Source organism: Trichosurus vulpecula, chromosome 3 (assembly GCF_011100635.1).
Source record: "Trichosurus vulpecula isolate mTriVul1 chromosome 3, mTriVul1.pri, whole genome shotgun sequence".
In the NCBI taxonomy this organism is placed as follows: Eukaryota; Metazoa; Chordata; class Mammalia; order Diprotodontia; family Phalangeridae; genus Trichosurus; species Trichosurus vulpecula.
The window spans coordinates 201,771,708-201,789,296 of NC_050575.1; the positions used below are offsets into that span (position 1 = coordinate 201,771,708).

At 36.7% G+C, this 17,589-nt stretch overlaps 2 protein-coding genes across 4 annotated transcripts in view; one reads left to right on the forward strand and one right to left on the reverse strand.

Annotated features, from left to right (window-relative positions):
- The window catches only part of NCOA3 (nuclear receptor coactivator 3), a 218,276-nt gene that overhangs the window by 70,787 nt on the left and 129,900 nt on the right, over positions 1 to 17,589 (reverse strand). The gene's annotated exons all lie outside the window — the stretch shown is intronic.
- Positions 1,996 to 2,498, forward strand: LOC118841764 (60S ribosomal protein L26-like). Its single transcript, XM_036749366.1, has one exon. It carries the CDS (start codon positions 2,017 to 2,019, stop codon positions 2,452 to 2,454), a length of 438 nt encoding a protein of 145 aa, XP_036605261.1. The 5' UTR covers positions 1,996 to 2,016; the 3' UTR covers positions 2,455 to 2,498.

The following is a 17,589-nucleotide window of genomic DNA, read 5'->3' on the forward strand; positions in this document are numbered from 1 at the left end:
AGCACAGTATCTGGCAGAGAGTAATTAAGAAATGGTTTTTTTCATTCATTCATTCATTCATTCATTCATTCATTCAGATTTAGAATGAGACCAACTCAGTAAACTTTTTCACAAGCTAGTCTAGGAACTAAAACACTTTGCCTGTGAACTGGCTTCTCTGGGAAAATATATTTGCAATTCCAGAAAACTAACTTTTATACACTTTCACAACACAAGCTATTAATAAACTAGAGATATACTTGGAGACAGGAACATCTGAGTTCAAATCTGGCCTCAGACACTAGCTGTGTGATCCTGGACAAATCATTTAACCTCTATTTGCCTCATCTGTAAAATGCGGATAATAACAGTGTCTATCTCACAGGGTTGTTGTAAGGATCAAATAAGATAATATTTGCAAAAGCACTTGGTACATGTGTGCAGTAAGAGCTATATAAATCCTTATTCTCTTCTCTTCCCCACAGGCAAAATGGGAAAAATGGGGTTGAGATAGCACTCCAAGACACACACACACACACACACACACACACACACACGGAATAGAAACCTAATAAAAACAGCGACACAGTTTTGTACATGTTAAATATTTAAGAAATATACAGTGATTGCTACTCTACCTGAACCTGGTTCCCAAGGGGCCCCAGCTAGCAAAGATGGCTACAGGCTACAAACTCCAGGACCAGGATGGGGGCTATATCCATGGCCGAAGGGGGAGGGAGTAGAATACATAGTTGGGGATCAACCCTTCTTCTACTACAGCTCCTACTGCATCAGACATACATGAAATAAGGGACATAGAGCACTGGGCTGGAATCAGGAAAACTCATGTTCATGAGTTCAAATCCTAACTCAGACATTTATTATCTATGGGACCCTTGGCAATTCATTTAATCCTGTTTGCCTCAGCTTCCTCATCTGTAAAATGAGCTGGAAAAGGAAATGGCAAAACCACTCCAGTATCTTTGCCAAGAAAACCCCAAATGGAATCAATAAAAGTCAAACAAGACTGAAATGACTAAATGACACCAACAAACCTTGAAAAAGACCTGAAGTTTGTTTGTAGAAGTCAGCATCAAAAAGATTACAGCTTGCGAGTTATTATGAAGTAGCAGAAGCAGGATTATCCGAGATCAGACAAATCTTTAACATAAGATAGGGAGAGGTGCGTGACTCATTGTCTCCTTATATTCCTGCGTGTAAAGAGGGAGCATTTCCAGTCCCTCCTTCATGTATTCCTAGGTGTTTGGATGCAGTTTTCTGTGTTGTGGCTGTTTCTCCTGTATGAAATCTGGATGAACTCAAAATTCACTCTATCTTGCTGGAACAAATTCAAGTTTTAAAAATAGACATTAAAGAAAAACTGACTGTACTAAGTCGTCAAAACGCAACATAAGAGAATTTTGCTCTAATAGTCCATGCTATAAACTCCATACAATAATGTGTTAAAGTTAGCACTAAAACACTTTCCAAGCACCATATCTGTCCTTATGGTTCCCCATAATAAAGAGTATTCACTTCAAGTTGAAAGACAGGTATAACAGTAAACTAATTTACACTAAGACGGGATTATATTTAGTCTACATTTAGAGAAAGATTCCAACTTTAGGCACCAATATCTGAGGAGAGTACATATAGTATTCATTTGGCATGGTATAAAAGTAACACCAAACTTGGGGTCAGACGCCTAGATTAAAATTCCAAATCTGTGACCTTAAGTCCACTTCCCTCTGATCCTTAGTTTTCTCACAAATAAAATAAGAAAATTAAAGTAAATAATCTTCCAACTCTAAAATTCCATGATCCGATAACTCTAGAGTTGGGAGAACAAGAAAAAACATGAGGATAGGAGAGATCACCAAAGAATGCTTGATAAGAAAAAGTTTGATTCATTACAATATATAGATAAGTAGTATTGTCATAAAAATACTAGAGAGGATGTTATGGCTTTCCCCGCCTTCTTTAGAAGGCGGAATTGGTCCTCAGCCTCTTCTCTTCTGCGGTGGCTCTGAGGTCAAAATGAAGTTCAATCCTTTTGTGACCTCTGACCGAAGCAAGAACCGCAAGAGGCATTTCAATGCCCCCTCCCACATACGGAGGAAAATCATGTCTTCCCCTCTGTCAAAGGAGCTGAGACAGAAGTACAACGTCCGCTCCATGCCCATCCGGAAGGACGATGAAGTCCAGGTGGTTCGAGGACACTACAAAGGTCAGCAAATTGGCAAGGTGGTCCAGGTTTACCAAAAGAAATACGTGATCTACATTGAGCGTGTGCAGCGGGAGAAGGCTAATGGTACCACTGTCCATGTGGGCATTCATCCCAGCAAGGTGGTAATCACAAGGCTAAAGCTCGACAAAGATCGCAAAAAGATCCTTGAGCGAAAAGCCAAATCTCGCCAAGTAGGAAAGGAAAAGGGGAAATATAAGGAAGAAACTATTGAGAAAATGCAAGAGTAAAAATTACATGGCTGTAATTAAATTTCTAGAATGAAAAAAAAAAATACTAGAGAGGGGAAAAAAAGCAAACCAAATCTCTTAGAGTAAGTAATGAATAACAGTATATTCCTTGCCTTTGTCCTTGGTCCACTAAGTCATGGGAGCAGACTGTACACATCCAACCGGCCAAATGTAGCTAAACCTCCAAAGATCATATTCGCTCCCCATACCAAGAAACAAGAAAGCTCAGGACACCAGATAAAGAAGTGATGAATCCTGAAGAAAGAAGAAGATGGGGATAAAGCTCTGATTTCTGTGGCTATTCTCACTTCTGCTCATCTCCATCTTGGCCAATAACTACTGGTGTGACTTTAAGTAAGTCACTTCTCTCTAGGGCTCAGTTTCCTCACCTGAAAAATGAGAAGGCTGAACTAAATTATCTAACTTCCCTATAAGCTCAAATTATATTATTTTAACATACCCTTTCTAGTCAAGAGCCAACAGAGTAATGAACAACAGAAAAAGAGATCAGATATATGACTGAAAATGTGTTCAAAATCAGAAGACTCCTAGTCACCAGAACAGTAAAATCCCATTGGAGCAGAATGACAAGCTTCTGAACAAAAGTTATAGACACAGGGGTGGGGAACCTGTGCCCTCAAGGCTATATGTGGCCCTCTAGGTCCTCAAGTATGGCCCTTTGACTGAATCCAAACTTCACAGAATAAATCCCCTTAATAAAAGGATTTGTTCTGTAAGACTTAGATTCAGTCAAAAGGCTGTACCTAGAAGGCCGCATATGGCTGCATGCTGTGCACTAGGACCTAGAAGGCCACATATGGCTGCATGGCCACATGTTTCCCACCCCTGGTTTTGTGATTAGGGACTGGCTAGATAGTGAGCTGGTTGTTTCTACTACGTACTGAAAAGCATAGGTTACTGTACAGGGCAATGAGCAAATAGATGAAAACCTTACGGTAATCCAACCCAAGGCTAGTTACACTTATAAACGCTGCCTTCTTCAAGAAGGAAAAACTATCCAGATGGTAAACCCTGTGGAGTTCTTGTTTTTCATTTAGCAGCTTCCAAATTTCCCCATTATTTTCATCAAACCAATCTTGATTTCTGTACATGTCTCCAAAAGGTGCCTACTCCTTTTCTGGTCCACAGTGTGCTGACTCAGCTTTCCCTCCAGGTCAGCAAAAGTCATCCTGATAGTCATCTTGTCTGGGGCCCACCATTTTTTTTGAATGTGAATGTTTACCTTGGAGAGGATATGTCTATGTTCAATCAAGTACTGGGTACCACACCTCACCTTCCTCACTCTCACAGCCTGCCTCTTTCTTCTCCTCACAATGATGTAGTCTTATTAAACACCAGTGCATCCACAACACTGTATTTAGGTAAATAGAAGACAGTGTTGATGAGGAGGAGGTTGTGAGATACACAAGTCTTCAGTGATAAGTAACCACCACTGTTGCTGTTTCCAACTCCTTTCCTCTCAAAGATTCACTGAGATACCTATAGTCTGTGCCTACTCTGGCATTAAAGTCACCTAGAATTATAAACTTGTCCTCTTTTGGCACATTGATGATGAGGGTCTCCAGGTCTTCATAAAATTTTTCTTTGACTTCATCGGGTCTCCTGCAATAGCATGAGCCTGCTATTCACATCTTGTGGGAGGCATACAAGCTTACTGACTAGATTAGATCTGATAGCAAAACCTACGCCAACTTCACAGCACTCCTCATTACAGCAGCCACTCCAGAAAAACACGGATCCAGTTCTGACTTCAGTAAGGCGGCCTTCATTTGCCAGCCTTGTTTCGCTCAGCGCTGCTCTTTGGATGCAGTACCTACTGAGTTCTCTCTTTCAGATCTACTGGATTTCTTTTGAATATTGTGGATAAGTTCACTTACTTTGGCAGTATACTTTCCAAGGATTTACATAGAGTTGATGAAATTGATACACACATTGCTAGAGCTAGCTCAGTCTCCAAAAGAAAGCATGGGAGAGAAGAAGTCTTAGACTGCATACCAGACAAGATCTGCAGAACCACTGTGCTGACTTCATTGTTGTATATCTGTAAAACTTGGACAGTCTACCACCGCCATGCCCTAAAACCAAACTGCTTCCATATTATTTATCTTAGGAAGATTCTGAAGGTTACCTGACAAGATAAGGTATGAGATACTGAGGTCTTCGCTCCGGCTGAACTGCCAAGCATTCAAACTCTACTGTGGAGAGCACAGCTCCAATGAGCTGACCACAACCGGAATGCCAACTCTAAGTTTACCTAAAAGATTAGTTTACAGGGAACTAGCAAAAGTAAAGTGCTCACACAGAGGTTGGAAAAAGCAGCACAAGGACAGATGCAAAAGACTACCCACCTTGGCATGCCTGCCTCAAAGAAGGTGCTGTGCTCTATAGGCAAAACAGAATTTCAGCACAACAATGGAAACATGATATGTGCAAATTTAGAGAAATCTCCAAACCAAATGTTCAAACAGACTATTTGCGCCCGACCTATGGTACAGCCTTCTGAGCTTGTACTAGATTAGTCAGCCACAGTCAAACACACTATACCTTGACTCCCACATCGTGATGTCACTAGTCTTCAAGCACAAAGGACAAACAAGTTATATTTAATCTTTGTGGTTGCTGTCAGGGTTTCATAGCAGTAAAAAAAAAAAAAAAAAGCTGAGTTTTCTGTTTGCTTTTTGTTTTGATTGTTTTATAAAAAATAAGGGAAAACAAATGTATCCAGAACTAGAATGTCAAGTCTCTATTGTAATTAGATTTTCTGTGATTAAGTACTAGGACCAAGGTCTTTCCACTTCCAGACCAGTGGCTTATCCAGTAAGGCCTGATGGCTGTCTTATACAAGGTATTATTAAATAGGCTAATTAGTAAGTATTTCTGGGTGTCACAGGAGAATTACAGTAACTTAAAGAAAAGTTTCAAACAGCTGTGCATTTGAATTGATTTACTGAAAACCACTTGAAGCACTATGTAAAGCAGAGGCTGTTCAAAGTAATTAGAAAAATAAATTGCTCTTGGGAAATATTTATGAGGCATTCAAATGTAAAAGCACACAATGAAGTTCTATCCAAAAAATTAAGGGTTCCAAAATTGATACATGCACTCAGACTACTGAGTAGATAATCACTGCTAGATGGTCAAAGGGTTTAATCCTCAAATATTTTCCAAAAATTAAACAAAACTATAGCTTCCAAAGGGTAATCTAAATGATTCTATTAATTTAACTGCTGTGCTAATGAAAACTTAAAGTAGAATCACTGATAGGAATTAAACTCCCTATTCCAAGGTAGATTAATGACAGCGATAAATGTACAGTACAGGGCTAGCTACCAGAAGCGACACAAGGAAGACTACAGCACAACAGTAAAAAGAGCTTAGCAGAAATATGGGCCTATAAAGAAAAATCTTTGAAACCTAGTTAAGTTCTCAAATTTTATCGGTAAAATCTAAGGTAAACGACTCCTACTCTTAGGTTTGCATCCACTTCTAAAGCTGACAAGTAACAATAAGAAAATACTAAACAAATGCACGTAGACTTACTATATAATAACTGCGTGTGTTTAACCAAGTTACGTTCACTGCTAAGTATCTGTTGCAAATACAGAAATTTCCATTTCAACAAAATAATAAAAAAAGATGTACACACAAACACCCTTTCCTGTGCCAAAAGTTACTACGACATCATCCTATCCATGATTCTCCCATAAAGGACTTCAGAAGCTAAAGTAAAGGAAATATATATGATATTTATTAATAGGTCATCAGATCATATATTTAGAGCTGGAGGGAATAACCAGTGAAAGTTCATCTGAAATAGTTTTCAATGCAAAAAACTGCACCTATTTCACTAAAATGACAAAAAATGTACCTGAGCAAAATTAATGTGGTAAGCTGTCACAAGTGTTAGGGGTTACCCGTCTACTTTTAAGTAAAAGCTGGATGATAATTTGTCAGGTGTGTTTAGAAAAGATTTTTTATTTGGAGATCAACTGGACTGTAACAGTCAATCAGTAAACTTGTATTAAGCCTCTTCGATGTGCCAGGACTGTACTAAGCACTGGAAATGCAAAAAGAGGCAAAAGACAGTCCTAGTCCTCAAACGGCACACAGTCAAATAGGGAGAGACAATAAACAAATAAATACATACAAACTAAATACACACACACACACACACACACACACACACACACACACATATATATGATAAATAGGAAATAAATGACAGAGGGAAGGAACTAGAATTCAGAGAGGTTGGGGAAATGCTTCCTACAGAAAATAGGATTTTTGTTGGGACTTAAAGCCAGGGAAGCCAGCAGGCAGAGATGAGGAAGGACAGCATTCCAAGCATGGGAAGAAAATGCCAGAGCAGAGAGACTGAGTGTCTTGTCACTGGATCAAAGAATACATGGTAAGATGTAAGGTGTAGAAGACTGGAAAGATAAGAAAGGCTAGGTTATGAAGGGCTTGGAATGTCAAAAGAGGATTGTGTATTTGATTCTGGAGGCAACAAGAAGTCAATGCATTTGAGTAGGGCAGGGACATGATCAGACTTGCATGTTAGGAAAATCACTTCTAGTGGCTAAATGGAGGATGGACTATAGTGAGGAGAGACTTGAGGCAGGGAAACTCACTAGCAGGCTATTACAATAGTACAGAGGGCCTGCACCAGAGGCACAGGGGATAGAACACAGAAAGGCACATCTTCACAGGTTTAAATCCAGCCTCATTCTCTCTCTCTGTTTCTCACAACATGGTTCCAGCCTACCATTCCAGTTTTCTTACACCTAAATCACATTCCACCTCCAAAGTCTTGTGTATTTTCATGTGGGTGACATGTCTAGAATTCTCTCCTTCATCATCTCTGACTCCTGGCTTCAACAGCTTCCTTCAAGAGTTAGGTAAAATTTCATCTTCTGCTTTAAGAAGCCTTTCTCATTCTTCCTTAATGCTAGTGACTTCCCTTTGAGATTGCCTCTAAGTTATCCTGTATGTGTCATTTATAAATAGTTGTTTGTGTATTAGACTGTGAGTTCCTTGAAGGATGAGCATGGGTTGGGTTTCTTCATATACCCAGAACTTACGCTTCTTAAGTTGTTGACTTCACTAATATTAATATAGTCAATCCTCATGATTCACAGATTCCAGATTTGCCAATCCGCCTAGAAACTAAAATTTATTTTACTTCAAAATCGATATACCTGGTGCTTTCACATACATGCACAGAATGGCAAAATTTTGAGTCATCCAGTACACAGGGCTCTCTTCATTCTTCTTTCAGCTCCCATAATATAAACAAATTTCCTTTTTGAGGTCTATTTAATATCACAATTTTTGCATTTTTGTGCTTTTTGTTGATGATTTCACTGTTTAAAAAAACCCTCATGATTAGTGCTAAAATAGTATCCACTGTTCCTAAGAGCAAGAAGGTTGTGATGTGCCTTACAGGGAAAACACATGTGTTCAATATTAATGAATCAACAATACACTATGCCCAGAAAAAGGAAGAGGAAACTCACAGATCTTTTCATGAAGGCACTTTGTAAAATGCTAAAGTAAATGCTATGACCAAAGTTTCACAGGAAATCTCCTGGTATCTCCCCTAGGAACAATGGTTCAGTATTCACTATTCAGTGTTCACAGCAACTTTATAGAACCTAACTACCACAAATGATGTGAATTGACTGTGTCTAAAAAAAAATTTAAATATTAACTAAATACTGATTTTCAAATCAAGACTTCTTTAGTTTCCTGAAAGATATCAAAGACAGATACATTTAACAATAATTTTAAAATAAAAATTCTAATGAACTACAGTTTCAAGAAAAGAAAGAGTGATTTCATAAGTCAAAGGCATCTGTCAATAAAAAAAAATAAGCATTTTTGAATTTTTTTTGTCTGCTCTTTTTTGGGAGGGGGGAAGGAAAGGCAATTGGGGTTAAGTGACTAGCCCAAGGTCACACAGCTAGTGTCAAGTGTCTGGGGCCAGATTTTAACTCAGGTCCTCCTGACTCCAGGGCTGGTGCTCTATTCACTGCGCCACCTAGCGGTCCCTCGCATGTTTTATCTACAAAAATTTGCCATGATTTTATTATTGTCCACAGTATCTTAATCAGGTAAAAATAAAGTGCATACTCAACAAATAGTCTATTTTCTGATGCGAATTTCCAATGATTAGTCAGAATAGCTGATAAAGGAAAATTATGATAAGTTTTCTTATTTGTCAAATTCTTGGGTTGTAATTAAAAACTGGATATGTAAAAAAACATACATGTCAAAGCTCCTATTTCTGTATTTGTTTAAAGAACTTTTCAAAATACAACATGCTTTTCCTATTACAAAAATAATTGTCTTGCGGAAAATTTTTTGCACATATCTTGTTCAGTTTCCAATTTCTCTCCTCTAATCAGTTTATTCCTTGAACACATTGTTTTTCAGATATGAAAACTACCTTGGTTGCATTTGTTAATCATGATTTATTGTGGCACCTGTGTAGATGAGCTTTTCTCAGACATTAACATACGAAAAAGCAGCATGACAGGGAATAGTGCAAAGGCTTTGGAATCTGGAAGACCTAGGCTCAAATATTGTCTCAAATGCTTCCTTGCTCCCTGGGCAAGTCATTTAATTTCACTGTGCCTCAGTTTCCCACTCTGTATATTGTGGGATTTGGATGTGATGGTCTCCAAAGTCCCTTTTCTTTAAGTCTATGAGCCTGTGATCCAGTGACATGCACATCTAAAGTATTCTAATTGATTCCTAAGTTTGATTATACTTGTGAGAGCAGTGCACAAGTAGCTCAGTACTTGAATTAGTAAGAGTTCTCTTAAAAAAATTCATGCATGAGTCCAGGTTGCTTTCAAATGGAAACAGCACTCAGTTACATAACTCTGGAATCACACTTCTACCTACTGTATGGCTACTATATATCCTGTATTTCCAAAATCATGGCATTACAGAAATTTCAGAGTTTAAAGGTAATAACATAGAAAACATTTAGATCTTATTTTACAAGAGGCCCAGAGATAATTAGACATTCACCCTGGGACAACCCAATCCTGATTAGTGAGAGTTTACATATTTAATCACCTCCAGATCACTATGCTGCACTCTAGCCAAAACTCAACTAATTTCTATCCCCTACCAAAAGGGCATGCCAATTGATTGCCCCATGATTCCAATCACTGCCTCTGTGACATCCCAGGCTAAACAATCCCTTGGTCACACTTCTATATATATTGTCCTCCCCTAACAGAATGTTAGATCTTAAAAGCAAGGAATGTCTTGCTTTGCTGAATTTGTATTCCAAGTGATTAGCACTGTGCCCAGCACAACAATGGCTGATAAATTATCTTTCCTTCATTCATTCAAAACCAAGCTAGTAACAGAGCCTTAGAAACAACACCTCTGATTTTGAGAGTTATTCTACCATAAGAAGGAAAATTCTAATACAAAAATTAGATGGCAGACAATGCACTTCTGACTTAACAATTTTTAAAGTTCTCCAAGAACTAAGTAAAGCGCAACTTGGTTTTAATGCCCATCAATAAACAGGAGAATTTCCTCTATGTGAACCACATTATGTTCCTTCCCGAATTAACTAATCAGAGTCACTTCAAGTTCAAAAAGCAAATACTAATATTCCCCTTAACTAATTTTTAATGTGTATTATTTATTTTGGAAAAGCAGAAATACAAAATGGCTCACTAACAGAGTCAGTATGAAATCCTTCTAAACATACATGGATTAGTCTATATATTTCCACAACACACAAATATCAGTGTTCTTAAAGAGAAAAAGAAACTTTTTTTCCTAAAGAACTTTGTAGAAGGTCCAAAAGTACTTGATAAAACCTAATAGTACTCTGAAATAATGATTATTAGAAATCTAATTCTATATTCATTAATCATTGAACAGTGAATGTTACCAAACCACTACTGAGGAATGAGGAGAGATAATTATTCACCAAGTGGAGTTACTGATTCACTCAGAATATTTTTTTCTTAACAAGGAAAACAACAATCTTGTAAGTGATTTGGGCCAGTTTTCAGCCTGAGTATCATTTGATTTCATGAAATAAGAGCAGAGCATCTGGCATTTTTTTAAAAAATGAAAACATTCATACTTGAGTAATAACTTAATTTTTTGTGCATGTTCACATGTAATAACAGCCAAATTCTTCATTTCAGGTCATTTCAGTAAATCCATGTGATCACTGCACAGTCAGCAGGAAAGTTCATTTTACTAGAGGGAACATTCCTATCACTATGCACATTTTTGTTCTGTAGCTGATTCTCCTGGGATACCAAAAGATCAAAGATTTTTTGACTGTAAGAATCTGTGATTTTCCAGTGATTTTTTTTTACCTCCTCCTTTTTTTTTGTTGATTTTTTTTATTTTATTTAAATTTATTTATTTAACATATTTGGTTTTCAGCATTGATTTTCACAACAGTTTGAATTACAAATTTTCTCCCCATTTCTACCCTCCCCCCCACTCCAAGATGGCATATATTCTGGTTACCCTGTTCCCCAGTCAGCCCTCCCCTCTATTACCCCCCTCCCCTCTCATCCCCTTTTCCCTTCCTTTCTTGTAGGGCAAGATAAATTTCTATGCCCCATTGCCTGTGTATCTTATTTTTTAGTTGCAATTCCCAGTGATTTTTAAGTAAAATAGTTACTCTAAAAAATAGCTCCTAAACTATGGGCCACAGGAGAAATCCAAAGAGAAACTACTTTTTTCCAACCCAGGTCAAAACTGGGACAACAAAGAGTCACCAAGGCAGAACTGTAGCCAGAATAAGGCCAGCTCAGAAAACTTTGAGCTATTTTACCTGGACTGGGGCTTACAGCAGCATAGTTCAGACACTGAGTCTGCACAGCTCAGGTCAGGCTGTCAGAGAGAGCCCACTCAATAGCAGTTTGCTTAAGGTCCTAAAAGTTCTAAAAGTTGTGGCCAGTGCCATCCATTAAGTCCCTGAAAAACCCAGTGCTTGATGCCTAAAACAAGCAGTTGCTGGGCCCCAGATAATATAGATCAGGACCACACAAGGCCCCACTGTTTCCCTGAGTAGAGAGTCAGGCTCTGAAAAGAGTCCCATTTTTAAAAATAAGACTGGAAAAATGAATTAACAAAAACAAACCACTATTACAAAGACTAGTTTTTCTGAAAAGATTTTTAATACTTTTGTTTGTTATACTTTGTTATATGGGATGGCTCTCAAGAGAGTAATGAGGTAGAGACATACTGGGAAACATAAAGTTAAAAAAACTACTAAACTAAATGTTTTTAAGGAGAAGGGGCTCTTCATATGGAAAGGTTGGAAATCTTACTTTTAATATGTAGAGTCACAGAAACAATAGAAAGGAAGGAAAAGTGCATTTAAGTGACAACTAAGGGCTAGGCAGTATGCCAAATTCTCTTACTTGATCCTCACAATAACACTGGGAAGGACATGGTAATATTATTGTCATTTTACAGTTGAGGAAACTGAGGCAAAAGGTAAAGTTTGAGGTCAAAACTGAACTGAGGCCTTCCTGACTCCAAGCCCAGGCCTCTGTCACAGCCAGGTTGCTCTTAGGAGAGAAGTATGTACTTCACAAATGAGAAAGTAAGAAGACAAGACCCAGAAGGAAAGTAATCATTATCTTCTTAAGTGTAATAAAGGAGAGGCATTTCTGACACTGAGGATTTCCATGACAAGAACTTTCTTTTTTGGATCTGAGATCACTGCAACTCCTTTGTAATTAAGTGCTACAGCTGCCAGGTCTCTACAAGAGCTTCGCCTGTGGACAACAGTCAATACGGCCAGACTCTAAAAGTAGGGCTGGTAGCCTGAGCAGCATGATTACTTCCAAGGCACCAGAGTAAAGGGGTCATGGGATACCTCCAGCATGGTTCTCTGACCTGCCTGGCAATTGGCTCTTCTTGTTTTTCCCCAAGATGAACTGATGATATGGTTGAGTTGTCTGGACACTGATTGCAGTTGGCTAAAAGTCAGTGTTGGTGAAAACAGAAAGACTCACCCAACGAAAGTGATAAGGAGGTCATTCATGGGTCCTGGACTACCTCTTCTAATTCTATGCTCCTCTAATTTTATCTACACTGATTTTGCTTATGCAAAAGCATTTAGATTTTATGTAACTGAAATTGTCTGTTTTATATTCTATGATCCCCTCAATTTGTTAAGAAATTTTCTCTCTCACCAGAGCTATAAAAAGTATCTAATTCCCTTTTTCTCTAATCATAGAATTTGGGGTTTACTGTGCTTTGTACAATGCTAGTATACACATAATTTCTGCCAGACTATGTATCAAGCATGGTACAAAGCTTTCCAGTCTTCTCAGGAGTATCTCGCAAGGAGTTTTCATCCCAACAGCTCTTCATAGATTTAACACTATACTACACTTAACTGCTTCTGCAAATTACTAACCTAAACTGTTTCACTGAACAAATTTTCTATTTTTTTAAATTCCATACCAAATAGATTTGAAGACTACTGTTTTACAGTCAAGTTTGATGTCTAGTAATGCTAAAGTACAACTCCACCAGCTTTTTTCCATTATTTAGAATTACTTGCCTTCCATTCTTACAGATAAATTATTTTCTCTAGTATAAAATTATTTTTAATAATCCCTTAGTAGTTTGATTAGTATTACACTGAAACTGTAAATTAAGGAATATCAACATTATTATACTGGCATGATCTAACTGTGAAAAATTAAAATCAAATAGTGTCCTCACTCCTTTTTTCTTTAGTAAAGAGGGGTTTACAGTTGTTTTCCTATAAGTACTTATTATTCCTAGGATGAAAGATTCTCAAACATATTTTGTAGATTTCAAAAATTATTTTAAATGGAATTTTATCACCCCCTGTGGGATTTGTTAAATAACACAAAGTAAGTCTAGTGACTAGGATTTTTTCTTTTAATATCCTGCTAATTTACTGAAATTGAATTTGTTACTGAATTTGATTGTCTAGTGCTCACTAACTAAATCATACCATCTATGAGGAAAATTGGCTTATACCCTCTTTGACTATACTTATTATTGTCTTACTACTATTACAGATAGCATTTCTAAAATTATCGCAAATGATGGGTAATAATCTATCACAGGCTCATAATTCCAGAGATGAAAGGAACCTATTTTACCCCTGATCTTAATGGAAATCTTTCTAGCATTTCTCCATTACAAAAAGTGCTAACTCTTAGTTTTAAATAGGTACTACTTACTATTTTAAGCAATTCCCTAGGCTTTTTAGTATTAAAATAAATGAGTGCTGTATTTTGCCACAAACTTTTTCTGTACTCTTGATATAATCATGATAGTTTTTTTTAATTAATACAGTATTATGCTTAGCAATTTTAATGTCGAAAAACTGCATTCAGGAATTAAAGCCAAACTGGTAAGAAAGAACACATTTTTTAACATTATGGTACTCACTTTCTTAATGCTTTATTCAATATTTTTCCATAAATATTCGTTTGAGATACTGGTCTATAGTTTTCTCTGCTTTTTCTCTCTCTGCTTTGTGTACCAGGACCACATTTGTCTCATAGAAGGAGTTGGTAAAATGCCATGCTCTATTCTTGTAATTAATTCATGTATTTAAAATTAATTTTTATTTGAATGTTCACAGAATTCACTTGCCAGTCCATCTGGGCGTGTTTTTGTTTTGTTTCTTCCTTTACTCTTTGGTACTTCTTGTATGGTTTTGCATGCAACATGATCTTTTCTTTTTCTGCATGTTCATTCAAACAAAAGAGTTTCCAGCAATTTCTTTTCTTTCATCTTATCTATTATGAATTTTTTCATTTTTTATATTGGCAATTTGGCTCACCTTTCTATAGCACTTATCAAATTAGTTAGTGGATTTTCCATTTTATTAGTCTTAAAATTAAACAGTTCCTTGCTTTATGAATTCAATAGGGTTTTTTTGTTGTTTCTCTAATTTGATTTTCAAAATTTTAAATTTGGAGGTTCATTTGCTTTGTCTATTGCTTTTTTTGCTTTTTTGAAAATTCTTGTTCAATGATCTCTTTTTCACTTTTGTTCATGAAAATTATTTAAAGATACAATATTTTCCAAAGGACTGTTTTGGCTACATTTGAAGAATTTTGGTATGTTGTTTTCTTTTTAAAATTTCTCTTTTTCTATGCTTTGTTCTTAGATTCACTAATTCTTTAGGCTTATATTAGTTAATCTAAATGTATACCAGAACCTTTCTCTAATTCTGTGATTCCTTTTAATGACTGTGGCTCCTTGATACTCAATTTCTACTGAGGTGGTGGCAGTGTATTTTCTTTGACCTGGAAATTCTACAGTTTGACCATCACACTTGTATCTATGCTTGTGTTAAATTTGGGTTTTCTTTATATTTTTACTTTCCATTCTGGACCGGTTTATTTATGTCTGACACCAGCCCAGTCCCTGACCAGAAAGCTATCCTATCCTTGTGGCACAGGCCCAAAGAAGAAACTGTGTTGGGTTTAGAACCTGTTTCCTGGAACCAGGCCACCAAATGGAAAGCCAATCAGTTACTGTCCACATCTGACACACTACTGGAATGGCTGAAGCTTACTTGTGTGTTCTGGTTAGACCTATTAAATCTTTATGTAATTTGCCACTCTTCTTCAATGTTCCTGAAGTGAGTCTCTGGGAAAATGAGCTTATGTAGACCTTTCACAGAATCATCTTGATCCAAAGTCCAACACAGTCTTCCTGAATATTCTTCACTTCCATTAGCTTATGTGACATTGAGATGTCCAAGAGGCTGATCGAAACCCATCATCATTCCATCATCCTTATGAGTAGGGGCAGCCCAAGCTCCTATTCTCCTATTCACACAGTTAATAACTCTGTGCAAATGATGATCAAATCTATATAACTATATATAATTTGCATATCTATATACAGATATATAAAAACCGTATTACCAATTTACTGCTGGACATCTCTATTTTAATATCTTGTAAAGGCATCTCAAACTAAATATATCTAAAACTGAGCTAATCTTACCTCCCTGCCAAAAAACATGCTACCTCTAAACTCTCCATTTCTAAGAAACTCACTCATCCTTCCAGTCAACAAGGTTCACAACCTCAAAATCATCTTTGACTACTTCTATCACTCTCACATCTCCATATCCAAATCAATTCCTAAGTCTTGTCAATTCTGCATCTACATTTCTAACATTTCTCACATTTCTACCTTTCTCTCCACTCATACAACAGTGAAGCTCAAATTTAGGTCCACATCATCCTTCATCTGGACCATATTTTAATAGCCTCCTGACTGGTCACCTTGTCTCTCCACTCTCCAAAATCTCCCTTCATAAAGTTACTAAACAGATATTCCCAAAATTTTTATCTGACCATTTCAGTACCCTACTACAAAATAATGTGTGTGTCTGTGTGTGTGTGTGTGTGTGTGTGTGTGTGTGTGTGTATCAGTAGCTTCCAATTGCCTCTATGATACAACAAAAAATCCTGAACATGGCATTTAAAATGATCCACTACCTGACTCTCACCTTTCTAGATTTAGTTCACATTACTATTTCATGTATTCTGTTTCAGTCAAAATGACTGACTTAGTCTCCATATACAACATTTCAATACCTACCTACATAACTTTACCCCATGACTGGAATGTGCTTTCTCCATTTCTTAGAATTCCTATCTTTCGTGAAGAGTTAGTTCAAGAACAACTTCCTGCATATAGCATTCCCAGAGTCCCATCCCCCGCTCATTAATACTAGGTTGTGCACAGAATTATTTTCTGTTTACTTTTCTATATACATTTTCTATCCCCTAAGAAGAATGTAAGGAAGCTCCTTGGGGACAGGAGGTGATTTGTTTTGGTCTCTAGACGCCCAGCACTTAGCCTAGTATATATAGCAGGTATTAAATACATTTAATAAAGTGAAAAATTACGTGCAGCTTCTTGGAATTCATGATGACTGGGTATATAAAAAGAATTATAATATACATACTTCAAAAACTTTTCCCCGTGGTAAGAACTATAAAATAAGCAACACACAGGCCATTTTATTAATAATCTGAAAGTTATGAATTACTGAAAAGCTCATACTTCAAGAGTTATAGACTCTCCTCATAACAATTACCATTCAGATATATAATGGCAGAAATAAATAAAAAAAATTTTACCTTTGAGTATTGGTCTCCTGACTCTGTCAACTAAGAATCACTTGTGGTCAAGTGTTTGTTTTTTTGAAACTTATAAAAATTGATCTTTCTAAAACTTGTATTTGACTGTACATGCACAAATATCATATATCTTCAAACCTTCAAATATATGCATGTATATATTTGTATTGATGTGTTCTCTTTTTACATTAAAAACATTTATAAGATTAAAACCATTCCTTGGGGTCTCCTATAACGAAGCAAATTAAGTAAAACACTATTTGTACAATGACTTCATCTGAAAAGGTATGCAACATTCCACATCTATAGTACGCCTAACTACTCTATTTTTGTTTTGTTTTAAATTAAGAAAAAATTATTTTAACCCCTCCCACCCTCCTTTGAAGTGAAGGGAGGGGAAGAGAAGGGAAGGGGAGAAAAGAAAAGAAAAACAAATTCCTTATAACAAATATGCATAGTCAAGCAAAACAAATTCTCTCACAGCTGTTTACAAAAATATTTATGTCTCGTTTTGTAACCTAAATCTATCACCTATCATCAGTTCTCTGGATGATCATTATAGATCATAATTTTTAGAACTTTCAAAGCTGTCTTTATAATGTTTTTATTGTATTCATTTTTCTCCTGGTGCTGCTCATTTCATTCTTCACCAGTTTATAAAAGTCTTCAAAATTATTTGTTTTTAGAATATTCATGATGCGGTATAGGTTATTCTTCTGGGTCTACTTACTTCATTCAGCATCTCTTCATAGAAGTGTGTCCACGTCTCAGAAATCATCTTCTTACAGTACAACAGTATTCCAACAAATTCATACACCTTAATTTATTCAGACATTCCTTTTAGTTTATAGCTTTGATGCCACCACAAAAGTATAGTATTGGTAGGACTTTCTCTCATTTCTTTTATCTCCTTTGGGTATAGGCCTACCAACGGTACAGCCAGGTCAAA

Excerpts from the sequence above, each read along its gene's own strand:
- LOC118841764 (XM_036749366.1), top strand. The coding sequence starts at position 2,017 with ATGAAGTTCAATCCTTTTGTGACCTCTGACCGAAGCAAGAACCGCAAG.